Source organism: Phaethon aethereus (genome assembly GCF_964289735.1).
Source record: "Phaethon aethereus genome assembly, chromosome: 17".
NCBI classification, from domain to species: Eukaryota; Metazoa; Chordata; class Aves; order Phaethontiformes; family Phaethontidae; genus Phaethon; species Phaethon aethereus.
In genome coordinates this window covers 1,085,651-1,100,042 of record NC_138593.1, presented here as the reverse complement: position 1 = coordinate 1,100,042, position 14,392 = coordinate 1,085,651, and the positions used below count along the sequence as shown (strand labels likewise).

At 60.8% G+C, this 14,392-nt stretch overlaps 1 protein-coding gene across 1 annotated transcript in view; it reads left to right on the top strand.

Moving 5' to 3' along the window:
- Positions 1-12,055: 12,055 nt before the first annotated feature.
- The window catches only part of SEZ6L (seizure related 6 homolog like), a gene marked incomplete at both ends in the record, with an annotated part of 44,945 nt that continues 42,608 nt past the window's right edge, over positions 12,056-14,392 (top strand). The window contains one exon of the mRNA XM_082007596.1: positions 12,056-12,122. Coding sequence (XP_081863722.1) covers positions 12,056-12,122 — 67 coding nt within the window. The remainder of the gene's footprint in view (positions 12,123-14,392) is intronic.

Here is a 14,392-nt window from a genome sequence, read left to right as displayed (position 1 = left end):
CGTGCCCCTGTGCTCTGCCCCCCACGAGGCGTGCGGGGCTGGAGCCTCATCCCCCTGCGACCACACTGGCCTTACGAGTGGATAAACACAGCTGCAGGGAGACGGAAAGCTCGGGATGACATCCTGAAAACAAGGGCTGTACTTTGGCGGAGAGGTGGTGGTGCAGCGGGGGTATCGGCAGGACGCCGTTACTCCTGGAGGTGTTTGAGATGGACATCCACTGCTAAGCCGCCCCAGAGCCAAGCTGGTTTGCACGGTCAGTGGGTGTTGTTCCCCAAAACACAGGGAAGAAAAGCAGCCAGGGACACCCCGGTGCTGGGGAGAATGCCATACCCTGGCCAAGCAGCAGCACCGGTAAGAGCATCACCATTCCCTGCTTCGAGGGCACCTGCCCCAAGAGCGGCTGATGCGCGAGGCCAGACGCAGCCCTGGGACAATCTCTGCAGCTGAAGCCGCTGCAGCCAGTTGTTCCCCCTTTAACGCCACTTGACATGATTCCTGTGTGAGGATCCTGAGAAAGATGGGTCCATGTAGGATGTGTTAAGTTTCCCAGAGATGTATCCCCAACTTCATGTCTTCAGTCCCAGCTGGTAACAACATAAAAGTGCAGAACAAACCTCGTGGGTATTTTGTCTGAAGGGACATCGTCAACACCCAGGCACGCAGGGTTGGGGAGCGCACGGGGAGCCCGGCCCGCGTGCAGCGTGCCTCACCCCACAGAGCTCGACCCAGGCTCGTGAAAACCTCTCGGGAGCCAAAAATAGTCCTCACCAATTCATCCTAATGGCCAGGTCAGGGGAAAGCGGAACAGTATTTGCTTCTACTGCCAAACACAAAGCAAAAACTGATCTCTTGGGTGCTTGGGAAAGTTTTACAAAATTTCACTGGATTATTCTATTAACCTTGTGGCTGCGCCGGGGAGCTCAGCGATCATGTCTGCAATAACGTGACCACCCTTTAACCCGCAGGCACTGCTCCTTCCCCACTCTCCCAGCTGCTCACCAGCGCAGAGCCCATCTCCCAGCCCTGCCTGAGCCGCAGCCCGAGCAGCTACGTGCCTTGGTGCAACCTCAGGGCGAGGAGCCTGGGCAGGACGTTTCCCCAGGGGCCAAAAAGAGCTGAGCTGCTGTTGAGCACACTCACGTCATTCGGCCGACAATTGCAGCAGGCTCGTTGCTTTGCACAGTAACGAGCTGCAACTGGAAACTGCTTCTGCAGCACGGGCAGCAGGGTAGGAGCTGCGTGGAGGTGCCGAGCTCTTCGGGCAAGACACTACAGAACGAATTGCAAACATCGCTTAATGCCATTGTGTTTCCTTGACGGGCAACTAAACCCACCGGGCTGGCAAGCGGCCGGAGCTGTGATCCCTGCTGCACCACCGCGTTTGTCTTCCTCGGCGTGGTGGGCCGCCGCTGGGACTGTCCCTTCGCAGGGCCTGCCCATGCCCCCACACCCTCTGCTCCAGCCTCTCACTCACTCGCGGGCTTTGGGATTCCCAGCCCTCGCAGCAGGCTGCGGTACCGGGGCTGCCGTCGCCTGGTGGGAAGCAGCGGCCGGAGCCATCCCGGGGAGGTGCCTTGGTCCGCGCCTGATGGGATGAGGTGACACAGCGAGTGGGCAGCGGACGTGTGTCCGTGCCAACACCAGCCAGCATCCTTCCTCTGCAACGATCCCCCCTTGCCTTGAAATCTGGCTGTAATAAAGCCGCACGTGAGTCAAGCTGCAGGGCTTTGTTAGCGGTGCTGCTGCAGACCCCCGGGAGACCCCCAGCCCTTTCCAGGTGCCATGCAGCCGCCTGCAAGGGCAGCACCGGGCTTCAGGCAGCCGTCACCAGCGCCGCCGCGGCGGGTGGAAGCGGTTTCCTCCTGCAGCTAAGTGAGGTTTGAGGACGGCCGAGCAGGACAGGCAGCGGAGGCAGTATGGATGGCCGGGTGCCCCCGGCGGCATGGCAGGCCCGGCAGCGGGGTGTCTGCAGGAAGGACGTGCACAGAAACCCGACTGATGGTTTCTCTGAGCTGGCCGGAGGGGCTTGGCCGCCGGCTGGGCCAAGGAGGGAGCCCTGAAGCTAAGCCGGGTGAATCCAATGGCTCCTGCAGCCTCAGGGCAACGGCCGCTCTCTTCCCACACAGAGCCATGTGGGCACAGAGGAGTTTAACATCGGCACGGAGCCCTTGCTCTGCTCTCTGCAAAGAGCTTGTCCTCTTGTGGGACACGTGCATACGAGGAAGGGAAAATAATCTCTGCTGTTGCAGTTGTCACCATCGTCAACGTTACAAGCGCAGCTACGCGTCTGAAGAGACCTTCCTGCTCTGGGGCTTGCACGTAGCGAGGGTTAAAAGCAAGCCTGCAGCCCGTGAAAGCCCCTTCCGTGACAACTGCTTCTCTCTGCCAAGCATCTCAGAGCCCGGCCGAGAGCGTCATCTGAAAACACGTGGCTTCGTGCCAGTTGTAACGGAGGCACCGGGGGACGTAGCTGGTTATCGGCGGCGGCACACCGGCGCCGGGGCCCTTCGGCTCTGCCCCCCGGGCGGCCGGCTGCCATCCTGTGTGGCACCGCGGCCTCGCCCAACGTGCCTCGCAAAACAGCGCCCGCTCCTGCCCGTGGGCGCGGGCTGCAGGCAGCACACGGGCAGGGCCGCGGCGGGCAGGGCCACGGCGGGCAGCTCCGAACCGGCGAAGCGTGTGCGGTGACGAGGCAGTGAGAGGCAGGCCCTTTCGGGCGGGCGCAGCCGCTGCTCGTACCGCGCCCGGGCGGCAGGAGCCAAGGCCGGGTGCGTTCAGCCGCAGGCCCGTTCCCTGCACAAACATTTAACCAAAAGCCCCTGCCCGCCCGCCCTCCCTCGCCAGCGGCAGGGCACAGGGGTTAGTGGCCAACGTTGCGCAGCAAACTAGGCAGAAAGATTTGCATTTGTTGGAGAGATTTCCGTACTGGATGGTTTCTGTTTGCAGTACATTAGCTAATCTCATTTCAGCTTGCGCTACATCTCCCACCGTGCGAATGCACACGCACACACGCTGCGATGCTGAAGCCCTGCCAGGGCCCCACACATGTTGTTTCCAGCCTGCCTCCTCCTCCCCAAGCTCCCTCCTGGCTCTCCGAGTCTGCCTGGATCCCCACGGAGTCCCCCAGGCGCTGACGCCTCTAAACCGGGAGGGACCACGGGGCCGGGGCCCCGCCGCGGGGTGCCGGAGCCGCTGCGGCGGCAAAGCCGGGCTTGCCGCCCACCCTTCCGCATTGCTCGGAGCAAACCCCTGCCTGGAGCTGTGGCCCGATCCTGCCATGAGCGCGGAGCCACGGGGCTGGCACCGAGGGACAAGCCTCACCGGGAAGAGCCGCTGGAGCCCATAACCGGCTGCACGAAGTAGCGGGAACCACCACTGGACCTTCCAGCCTCGACAAATCCCTGCTCACAGGACGCTGAGCAGGTGCTGGAGAGCCAAAGTACCGCTACCTCAGAGGCGGCGCTTCCGTAGCGGCACTGCGGGACTGCTGGTGGGTGTGTTACCAAGCCCTCCTCGCGCTGGCACGCTCAGCGGCATGAAGTCAGAGCAAGCCGTGGTAATAGCTCTGCACAAGTGAAATGTTATCGTTTTGCTAAGATCTCTGGGAATAAATAGGCCTGTATCCGTGTAACCTCTCGGTGCTGCAGGACGGGCAGCGTATCCGCGCCGTGCGTGGGGTGGCAACGTGCACGAGATGCACCCAGACCTCCTCGCTCGAGGCAGAGCGTGAGGGCTGACCCAGCCACAGCCGGGGGGACCGTGTGTTTTAGGGACTTTTCTCAGAAAACAACTGAAAAGCGTCTGCCCAAAGGCACTTTGCAGGTGGAGGGATGAGTCTGGAGGCAGTTAATGGCTTTCCACCTGCGGGAGCTGCGGAAATGCTACCAACAAAGCACAGGCTCTGCTGCCAAGCTCTTACAAGCTAATCAATTAAAGCATCACAGCTTGGAAGACGGGTCAGAGCAAAGCAGCACAGTATGGATTTTTTTTTTTTTTTTCATGAAAAGGGCTTTAGAACAAATCCCCTTTTCCCTCACAAAGAGAGCAACCAGCCCCTGCAGACAAAACCAGCCCCAGGGCACCAGGGAGTACCCACGGGGCTGCCACGGGTGGGCCGGGAGGGGAGTGCTGCTTCCCCGGCGAGGCACGGCCACCCGCTGCCGGTCGGTGCCGCCGTCCTGCTCCCTGTGTCACCCGGTTCGTGGGGGCTGGCTCCCAGGGTGATGCCCGAAGCGTGGGAGATGCAAGTCTGTCCCTGCGAGCCCACGGCTCTGCTGCTGGCCGGGGCACAGACACCCTCAGGAATTTGCTGTGTGCGAGGGCTGCCTCTGCCTCCCTGCGATGCCGTCAGTAAGGAAAGCACCGTTCCTTGCTGCAGCCGCCGGAGCTGCCGTCGCTACGGGGCTTTCTCGGACCTGAGTGGTGCCAACTGCTTTCGCCACTGCAGAGGGACCCTCCAGTCTCCCAGACCTCCGAGTCCCCTCCAGTGCCGCCCAGAGCACAGCTCTCCCATCCTGAGGCTCTCTGTCCCGCGGCACAGAAATTAGCGTTCGACTGGCTGGACCACATCTGGTTTAATAATTCATCCTGCGCTGTGATCCGGGTTGCGCCATATGACTGCACAGCTCCACGCAAGTTACCCAGCCTGCTAACCTCCGGCTTGTAAACCTAATCACTAATGATTTTATATTTACCTGCAGATCATAAGTGAGAACGTGAAGCAGTGACAGAGCTAAGCACCAGTTCTTAACAAGCTCATTAATAATTCCTCCATTTGAAGGTGATTCCTCATTGCTGTTCTCAGAGATCTGTCAATGAGCCAGTTCTTAACCCACTTAAGATGCACCACACCGATACCGCATCATGCTGCTTTTCATGAGAATACTGCTTGATACCACATCAAATACGTTCCAACAACCTAGAACAGCGATTCAGATACCTTCCTCCATCAAATGTATAATCTCTTCAAAGATTACAATCAGCAGCTTGACAAAATCTGTTTTTCATAACGCCATGGTTACTGGTGCTAATTGTAATCAGTTCTTTCCTTCTTTTCCCTCTTTGTCTTATTTCACTGTTTCTTTCCATTTACCCATCGCCAGCCCGTGGTGCTCGCCGCTGGGCTCACCTGCCCGGGCGTGGGTGCCGTGGCAGCGCTCGCCTGCTCTCTCCAGTCTCTCCGGCATCTCAGGGGTTATTCACAGTCGGCATCACCGAGAGATGCCGATTGCATCAGCTCCTCAGAGACTGCTTTTAAGATTCCAGTGGGGAAATTATTTGGGCCAGCTGAATTAAAAATATTTACCTCTGGTCAGTGCTCAGGGCCAAGGACTGCGGGCTGCACCCAGCCCGTCCCACAGGTACCTTGAGCCCTCCCTGGGGTGTTCCTGCCCACCTCAAGGTGCTGAGCACTGATGCTGTGCCCTCCTGTCCGGGGCCAGGGGACCCCAAAAAGCATGGGGAGACGCCAGTGTAAGTAAGAAGTCCAGAACATCCTCCTGGAGACAATTAATAGATTATGGCAAGAATAGAATAATGCAGGGGCAAAGAAATCACATTTCTAGAGGCTGGCACTAAAGTCACGCTGCACTTTGCCTCCCTTTGAAAAAGTCTAACAAAACTTTTTATTCTTCAAGGGAAAATTGCTAGATAGGGCAACATAATTCTGTGCACTCATGAATTTACAAATTCAGTTTTCCATACTGTAACAGTATCTGGTGCAGAGTAACTTATCTTGCAATTTACATGGAACGCAATGAGTAAATACTAGCAGTGTCCTGGCGTGAATGCCAATTTTGAAATGAATACAGAGAATGGAGGCCCAGGGAGGAAAGCCTCAACAGAGCAGGTATTTTTTGGCAGCCGGCAATGTGTAGAAGGCATTTTTCTCCATGCACTTGTGGAGACGGTCGGTACTGGCCTGGCCGGTCTTCATCAGGAAGAGAAATGCTGCAATGCTGCCTGTCCCTGCAAAGATCCAGCCCTGCAACTCTCAGAGTAAAGCTCCTGGAAGCCTTGCTGGGTGGTGAGAGGTTTGTCTTGCTGGAGAGGGAAGCGGTACGGGGCTTTGGGAAAGCTGGGTCTAAAATGAATGCACAATATTGGTGCAAAAGTAAAGAGAGATCTTTGAAGACGGACAGTGAAGAGCTCGGGCACGGAGCTCAGACACCAACTGCCCCTGCCTGCTTTGCCTGATGCAAATCCTGCCAGCACAAAAACCTGAAAATCACAGTTAAAAAGTCTTTAAAAATTTTTGGGCAGCAGAGCACAGCGCAGCCATGAGTTATGGACATGGCAACCAGAACAGCATTATTGCCTTGGTAAAGAGCCTGTTAACCACGGATCGGAGGGGGTTGGAAGAGCTGCCATGCCTGAAGCTGGTGGGAGCCTCCCCGGGTGCTGCCGTGAGGCGCTTCAGTTAATTCAGCGATGAATTATGCACAGAGGATAAAACAATGTCCTGTTTTATGGCTGGGGAATTAAGGTGCCACGGGCTCAGGTAGGTGCTCCCAGGCTTCGTCCCTGCTGCACGATGAAAGCCTTTGCGCTGACGACGGGAAGGCTCCCTGGGATGTGCCACGGGGACTCCGTCTCTGCAAAGCCATGCTGTGAGCAACCGCCACTGCACCACCGGGGGATGCCGAGGTGGGCTGCACGGGTGACGCTGCAGGTCACAGCCCCCCAGCCCCAGATGGGTGCTCGGCCGCGGAGCAGCCCCAGGGCCGGGCCAGCGAGCACCCCGGGGCAGGCTGCCCACAGGGTCCCTTCCCTCCTGCTCCACAGGGACGCCGCTGCCTGCCATCCCTGCAGCGGGTTTGTTTTTCCTGGCCCCCTCCAAACCCCGGTGGGCAATAGAGAGCCTATTTTTGAGCTGTGCAAAGTCTTCTTCTGTTGACAAGGAACAAGGACTTCCCTCCTGAAAGGGCCCCCAGCTGTGCCCGCAGGCACTCGCTCAAAGGGGCTGGAACTGAGCCTGGCCGGGGACTCAAACCCCCCATTCAGCGCTGGCGTTTGTAAGGCAGAGCAGGGAGGCAGCCCGCTCCGAAAGCCAAAGGCTGGGGTGGCTCTGCCATCTCGGGGGGACAAAGGGCTTTTCTGCCCTGGGACAATATTGCCACTCACCAGCAATGCCCCCCAGCCAGCGGAGCCTGGAGACCGCTCCTCAGAGGTGCCATTCAGCTTCTCTGCAGGAGACCTCAGTTTCCCAGACTAAAACCGAGGTTATTTTTCCGCTTCCTTCTGCCATTGAAGCCCCTCTGGGCACTGCGGAGAAGGGGGTGAAAGCTTCCCAAGAAAGCTGCAGGGAGGAGGCTGGCCCCGTATGTGCGCTGAGGGCTTGGGGGGCAGGAGCCTGGCACCCCGTGCCTGCCCCTGTGTGAGGAGCAGCTGTACCTGCCTGGGGTCCTAAACAGGAGCCCCAGAGCGCTTTGGGGCAGCTCAACATGGGTCTGGAGCCAGGAACCCCAGAGGGGCCCTCCTAGCACCTCCGTTCCCCTCTCCCACCCAGGGCTGCCCTGCGCCCCCCAGCACTGGGGCCTCAGAACCCCACAAGCACCAGGGAAACCCGCCTTGCTGCTGACCGACAGCACCTCTGCTCTGCGCCCCTGCCCTTTTTACACTGGCACTGGGGAAAGGGCTCTGCATCCAACTCGCATTTAAGTCGTGAGATGCTCTTCAGCGAGGATTCTGGTAGCTCAGGGTGGAGGTCTCAGCTCATCAGGAGAAACTGCTGTGCCCAGACTGGGAAAGCTCCTTTCCCCAGCACTGGAGGTGCCACCGTGACTCCTGGCACGTGCTGCCGGAGCGCAGCTGACATGGGTTTGCTCTCTGCATCCCCGCTCCACTGCAGCCGGTGCATCCCCACCCGCGCGGCACCGCTCCCCGGCCTGGGCTCGGGGAGGTCCTGGCTGTCCTTGCAGGGGACACCCTCAGGGCTGCGCGTGAGGGCCCAGAGATCTGTCAGTGTCCATAAAATCAGCAGGGGCAGCCAAGGGTCCCCCGCCCCTCAGCTGAGCTGGGGAGCTTCAGTCCCAGGGAGACAGCTTGTCAGCGCTCCTGCAGGCTGGGCACTCGGCGAGGTTCATGCTCTGGCTGGGGAAGAGTAAAACCTGCTCCTGCACTTGCAGGTTTCAGCCCAGCAGACAAACCCGCGGCCGTGCTGCGCCGTGTGCCGGCCCCGTCTCTGCCCACCGACGTGGCGGCAGCTGCCGGGGAGGTGCTGGGGGGCTGCGATGGCGCAGGGTCGGTCCCACCCCGCCGTGGGGCAGATGCTGCCGGGCTGCGGGATGCTTCCCACAGGGCAGATGTGTCCAAGACGTCCTTCGGTGAAGCACAGGCTCGATGGAGCCCCCGGCTAGCGCGGCTCCTGCCCCACGAGCTGCAGGGAGCTGAGAGCGGGCGGCGATCGATGGGTGTAACTGCAGAGCAAATGCAGCAGCGCTGGGCTGCTGCACCACCATCATGAAAGTAAATGAGAGATTGATTTTCCGGACGGTTTGGATCTCATGGATCTCACCGGCTGCGATGAGCGGAGCGCAGGCACAGCCAACGTGGCAGGGCTGACACCTCCCTGCGCTCCCAGCCACCAAGGAGAGGCAGCTGTGAGGCAGCTGGAGACTTGGACACCCTGAAACAGGGGCAAAGCAGGTCTGAGGGGCTTCGGGCCATCCCTGCCGTTGCAGAGGACCTGCCCCAGGCAGGGAGCCAGGCAAGACTGGGGACGACGGGAGGGCTGAGGCACCTCGTGCTCTCCCGCGGGAGCCCCCGGCTCTCCGACATGCAGCAGCCGCAGCCCGATGCCAGCATCAGCCGCATCCCAAACTGTGGTGAGCAGCACTTGTCTGCTCACCAGAAAGGCACCATCTTTCTTGTAATGTCTTATCTTCAAGCTTCTCTTGCTGAGTCACATCTGACTTAATTATGGTAATTAAGATTGACATTAATACAAGATTAAAATGTGAAATTAAAATTAGCTGTGAAACTTATCTGAATTTTTAGTGTGCTTATTGATTTTCTTCACTGTTAATCAAAGGTCTGAGGTAACTGCTGATGAACATGGTGCTAATTAGAGCAATGCCCACTAAAGTGGCCTCAGGAGACACTTCTCTCTATTTCCTTTCGAATACCCCAGCTGTCTGACCACGCAAACATCTCCAGCCCTGAGCGCTGCCGAAGGAGCAACAACGATTTCTCCTTTTCTTACGCGCACCCCTGTGGCTGCTTGCCCTGCCTGCTCCCGGAGCCGCCGTCTCGCCCGCTGCTGTCGGCAGTGCTCCCTGTACGCAGCCGGGCTGCGCACCCGGTGATGCCCGGCGACGCACGGTAATGTGTGGTGGTGCACGGTGATGTGTGGCGATGCACGGCGATGCGCGGTGATGCACGGTACTGAGGGAGCCGATCCGGCTCGAGGGGACTAAGGGCAGAGGGTCCCAGTAGCAGGCAAGGAGGGTCCCGGTGTTTCGGGGGCAGCAGGAGTGCGGTGACGCTGGGAGCACCGAGGCCGCCGGCTGCGCCGCCGCGCCCATCGCCGTTGTTTCTCAGAGTGAAATTTCACAGCCCATTAGACCTCGGCGCTGGCTGCGCGAGGAGGCTGCAGGAGGAAAATTGCTCAAATCACCCTATTACACACCAGCTATGGGGAGCGCATCCCACGGCGCATCCCACCCCGTCCCCCCGCATGCACTCCCTCCTCCCCGCTGCCTCCCAGCTCCCCCGAGTACCCAGAGAAGACACTGGAGGCACGGGGGGACCCCAGCACCGCTGCGAGACCCCCGGGCTTGCTGAGCAGCACCATCCCCAGCAGGCGCTGACCCCCCCCAGGCGCAGGTGCTGCGGGGAGCCGGGAAACGCACCCCAGGAGCCCCGCCGGCTCTCGGCAGAGCAGCAACAAACCCCGGCTGGTGCCAGGCGTGATGTCCTGGGCTCGTGGGGTGCTGTGCCGGGGGGGAGCTGGGCCTGGCTGCACGCCCTAATCCCGGCTGATGAGCCAAGGCTTGAGCTTAACCATTCCCTCTCCATCACTTTTTGCCACTTAGTGGGCATTCCTGCATCACAAATAGAGCATTTGTTCTTTTTTTCCTGCCTGTTACCATGGTGCTGGTGTTATTATCTGGCTATCTTAGGAGTTTACTACAATGCAGATGAACACAATAAAAATCACTCAAGGAAAACTGCTAAATGGGAGACAACTTTTATCTTTAATAACGGCAGGTTGGGAGGGAAGCTGGGGATGGAGCAGAGGGGGGACCAGAGCAGACTGCGCTCGCTCTGCCGCAGATAGCTTTGTTAGACCAAATTAAACCTCTGAGCAAGCGAATCCCACTTTGTATATGAAAATGACAGCGTTAAATAATATACCGCACCTCTTGGTGATTTCTCTCCCTTTCTTATTTTGTCCTTCTCTCGCCTGCCTCTCAGCTGCTCCCAGCTGGCAGCAGCCAGGAGTGACACGGAGAATGCAAATGCCCCCCGCTGCCCGCACTGCCGGCTTCACGTCCCCAAAACCTGCGGGCTGCCGCTCCTCCCGCCTGCCCCGGCCTCGGCTGGAGGAACTCTGCAGAGCCCGGCAGGGAAAAAGGCAACGGGATCAGTCCCCGTGTTTGGACGGTTTCTTGACTTGATGTGTTCTGCGTGGTGGCATTTGTAGCGATACCAGTATGTGATTATTGTTGCTGAGGTAACCGAATCAGTGTAATTGCTCTCTCAAAGGTACCGGGGACTTCTCAGATAGCAGTGTCAACAAACCGGCTATTTGGGGGAGAGGCTGGCCTCAATCTTGTGGTATTTGACACTCGAGTCGTGCTTCGTGACATTGTTCCGGCTATTTGATTTGACAGGCGGAGAGGCCGGGAGGACCAGGCAGCTCTCAGCAGGAGGCGATTTACAGTAAACATTTCAGGGTAGGAGTTGGGATTTCAACAGAACGAAGCCTCCATTCCTGTTCTTATCAAAGTCAGTGTAATTACACCATGTGCTCAGGAGAGGCCTGCTGGAAGCTCTCAGCTTGCTGCAGCCGCTGGTGGCCTGGGCAGCGGGGACAGGCAGGACCAGAGCGAGCAGGGAGTTCCTCGGAGCCGTCAGGCCCACGGCCCTACCCATAGGAAAGCAGATTGTGGAGCTCCACGGCAGGGGCTGGGGTGCTGAGTGGGGACTGGCTGTGCGTTGTTTCTTGTGCTGCAGGGCTGAGGAGATTCCAGCGCTCACCCATGGTGAGCCCCGCATTATGGGAGCCCTGCACATGTTCCGCAAACTGCGAACTCCCACGTGCCCAGAGCCCATCACCCCACCATGGCTAGTCCGGTCGCAGCGTGCAGCTCCCTCCCAGCCTGGCTTCGCTGGCTCCAGCAGCAGGACCAGACCCTGGTTCATCCAGGATCCCATGGGGGGCATGTATCAGCCCCCCATAGCACCACTGCCCTATTCACAGCCTGCATTTGGGGAGCCCGAGGGGAGGGAAGAGGGTAAAGTCTGGGCTGGAGCAGGGAGGTGAGAGGGGCTTGGGGTGCTGAGAGGGGCTTGGGGTGCTATGGGAGGCTTGGGGACAAGGGGCAGTGCAATGACACAGGAGCCCGGGTGCAGGCTGAGTGGGAGCCTGCAGTGGGGAGCACTGCCCGGGCCGGGGGGCACAGGGGGGAGCGCAGAAGTGGGGGGACTAAGGGGAGTCGTAGCGGGGAGCGGGGGGAGCCCCGGGGCGGGGAAGAGCAGCGGGTCGGTGGGGCTGGGGCGAGCCGGGGGGGCCGGGGGAGCCGCGGGCGGGGCCGGAGCTCACGGCGCTGCGCGGGGGCCGGGGCGGCCGCCGGCGCCCTCCCCCGCCGCTCGGTCCGCGCCTCTCCGCGCCTCTCGGCTCCGCTCAGCGCCGCTCCGCGCCGCTCCGCGCCTCTCCGCCCTCCGCCGCGCCCGCTTCCCCGCGCCGGCTCCGGCGGCAGCCCCCGCCCCTGGCCCGGCCCCGCTCGGCTCGGCTGGGCTCGGCCCCGCTCGGCTCGGCTGGGCTCGGCCCCGCTCGGCTCGGCTCTCAGCACCGTGGAGGCTCCGCCGCGCCCGCCGCCACCGCACCATGCCGGGGCCCCGCGGGCTCTGCCTGCTCGCCCTGCTGCTGGGCAGCCCCGCGGCCCCGCGCCCAGGTAAGCGGGGCGGAGCGGGGCGGGCCGGGGCTGCGGCGCGGAGCGGGGCTGCCCGGGCACGGCCGCCGAGGCCCTGCGCCTCCCGGCCGGGGGGTGCGAGCGCTGCCGGGGACGAGGCACCGGCCGGGGCGGGGGACGGAGGGGGTATGCAGCCGTGACCGGGGAGGGGGCAGCCGGCCCGGGAGGTGTTGCTGGAACCGGCCGTGCCACCCGCGTCCGCGGACCCCCCGCTTCTGCGGCTCCCCGGGCCGGGCTGAAACTTCTGGGGTTGCTGGGAGCGCACAGCGCCGGCCCCGGCAGCGGCAGCGGCATCGGCGGCGGCCCCGGCGGCAGCCCCGGCGGCAGCACGGGCACCGGCGGCGGCCCCGGCGGCGGCAGCGGGGCCCGGCGGGACAGCGGCGGCTCAGCACCGCGGGGCGGACAGCTCCCGCCGCCGCGCCGCGTCCCGCCGGGGAACCGTGTGCTAACGCGGGCCGCGGCCTCCCGGGGAGCCGGGCCGGGCCCCCCGCCTCCCTCCTGCAGGGAGGGCAGCCCGGTGTCCCCCGGCCCCGCTGTCCCCCGCTCCCGCTGTCCCCAAGCCCCCGGTGCCCCCAGCCGCCGGTGTCCCCAGCCGCCGGTGTCCCCAGCCCCCGGTGCCAGGTCCCCGCTGGTGTTCCCGTCCCACCAGCTCGGGCACGCAGGGGATGGCCGTGGGGCGGTGAGTGTTTCCCCAGGGGCTGCATGTTCATTCCACGTGTTTCACGTTTCCACGCAAATCTGCTCCCTCTCCCTTTCCCACCGCCGTGGTGACAGACCTAAGAATAGGCTGCCGGACCCGGCTGCGGGTGACTTGACGAAGTCGTTGCAAACTAGCGTGGTGCTTAAGGATCCCCGAACCGGTGCCGCTGCTGCTCTCTCGCAGCTGGAAGGCTGCGGGTCGAGGCAGCCGGGCTTGGTGTGCTGCTGGCTGTGGTTACCAGTGCGGATTGGTCAGAGGGAGAACAGGAGAGGCTGGCGTCTGCCTGTGCTGCAGTGCTTGTGCAGGGCCTGGCAGACTGACCTTCTGGGCCGATGGTGTGGTTTTGGCAAAGATTAACAGCTCCTGGTGTCAGGAGTGCTGTGCAACGCTGCCTGCCCGGCTTCGGTTTCTGTTCTCGTGTCCAAATCGTGTTAAGAGACTTTGACTTTTTGGTCTTAAACCCAGCTCTCCATACAGTGATTATATTACAGAACCTGTCCTTCTTTCTGGGTAGTGAAACAGAAATGGGCATAGATTACGGCATTTTCTCTCTCACCTGCATGGGTTTGTGTTCTGTGTATGGACATGCACGTACATACGAAAGAATCAGATCTGAAGTCGCTATTCACAATTGCTGGCATCCTGTTTCGGCATCAGAACAAACATCGTGTTTTTGAAACAACCGTTTCGCCATCGTGTTACACAAACTCTCTCGTCCAGGCCGCTGGTGAGCTGCTGCGGGAGACGTGTGCGCATGGCACCGGTCCCCGTGCTGCTGGGGGGGGCTGGGGGAGCCGGGCAAGCAACACGAGCGAATGCAGGGCCCAGTACCAGGCTTACCGCTCCGCCGCTGCCTCGTGCTCTGGAGGCGGGAGGGCTGCGCCATCCCAAGCACCCGTTGGGAGCACCATCAGGCAGCCAGCTCCTCAGGAACAGGATTTGGCCCTTATGGCAAGCACGATCTGTCATAAATCTCAGGGCAGGAGAACACAGCGTACTGAACTCCTCTTTCCTTGGCAGAGAGGGAGCTGACAAATTGTTGACCCTTTACAAGGTTCGGTGAATTATTGCTGTAAAATCCCAAACTCCCACACACGCAGCCCTGGGCGTGTGGCAGCTCTCCCTGTGCCCGGGGGGAGGCTTGTCGATCTGTTTGCAGGAGGTCACAGCCAGGGCCCAGATTAGCAAGCCCTGCTGTTCTCAAACTGTGAGGGGGAGCAGGATCAGACCCTGCAGAGAGACGGTTTGTTATGCCCCATTTGCCTGCTCTTTCAGTTTGTTCTTTCAAGAAACAACTAATTGCACATGACGCACCGATCAGTTGCTCGGCTGGTGGCTTTTTGGTGCTTTGCACTCGTGGAGCCATTTAGATCAACAGAGAGGAGGTGTGAAAGCCTCTCCTCTCGGCATCCGCTGGCACCCACCCACCAGCACGGAGCGCAGCAGCGGAACAGGCAGCAGAGGCACGTCCCTTTGCAAGGACTTGTGTCGGGAGGCTCCGGGTGGCAGCGTGCAAGGAGCGCGGTCATCGGCATAGATATTTCTTTAGCAC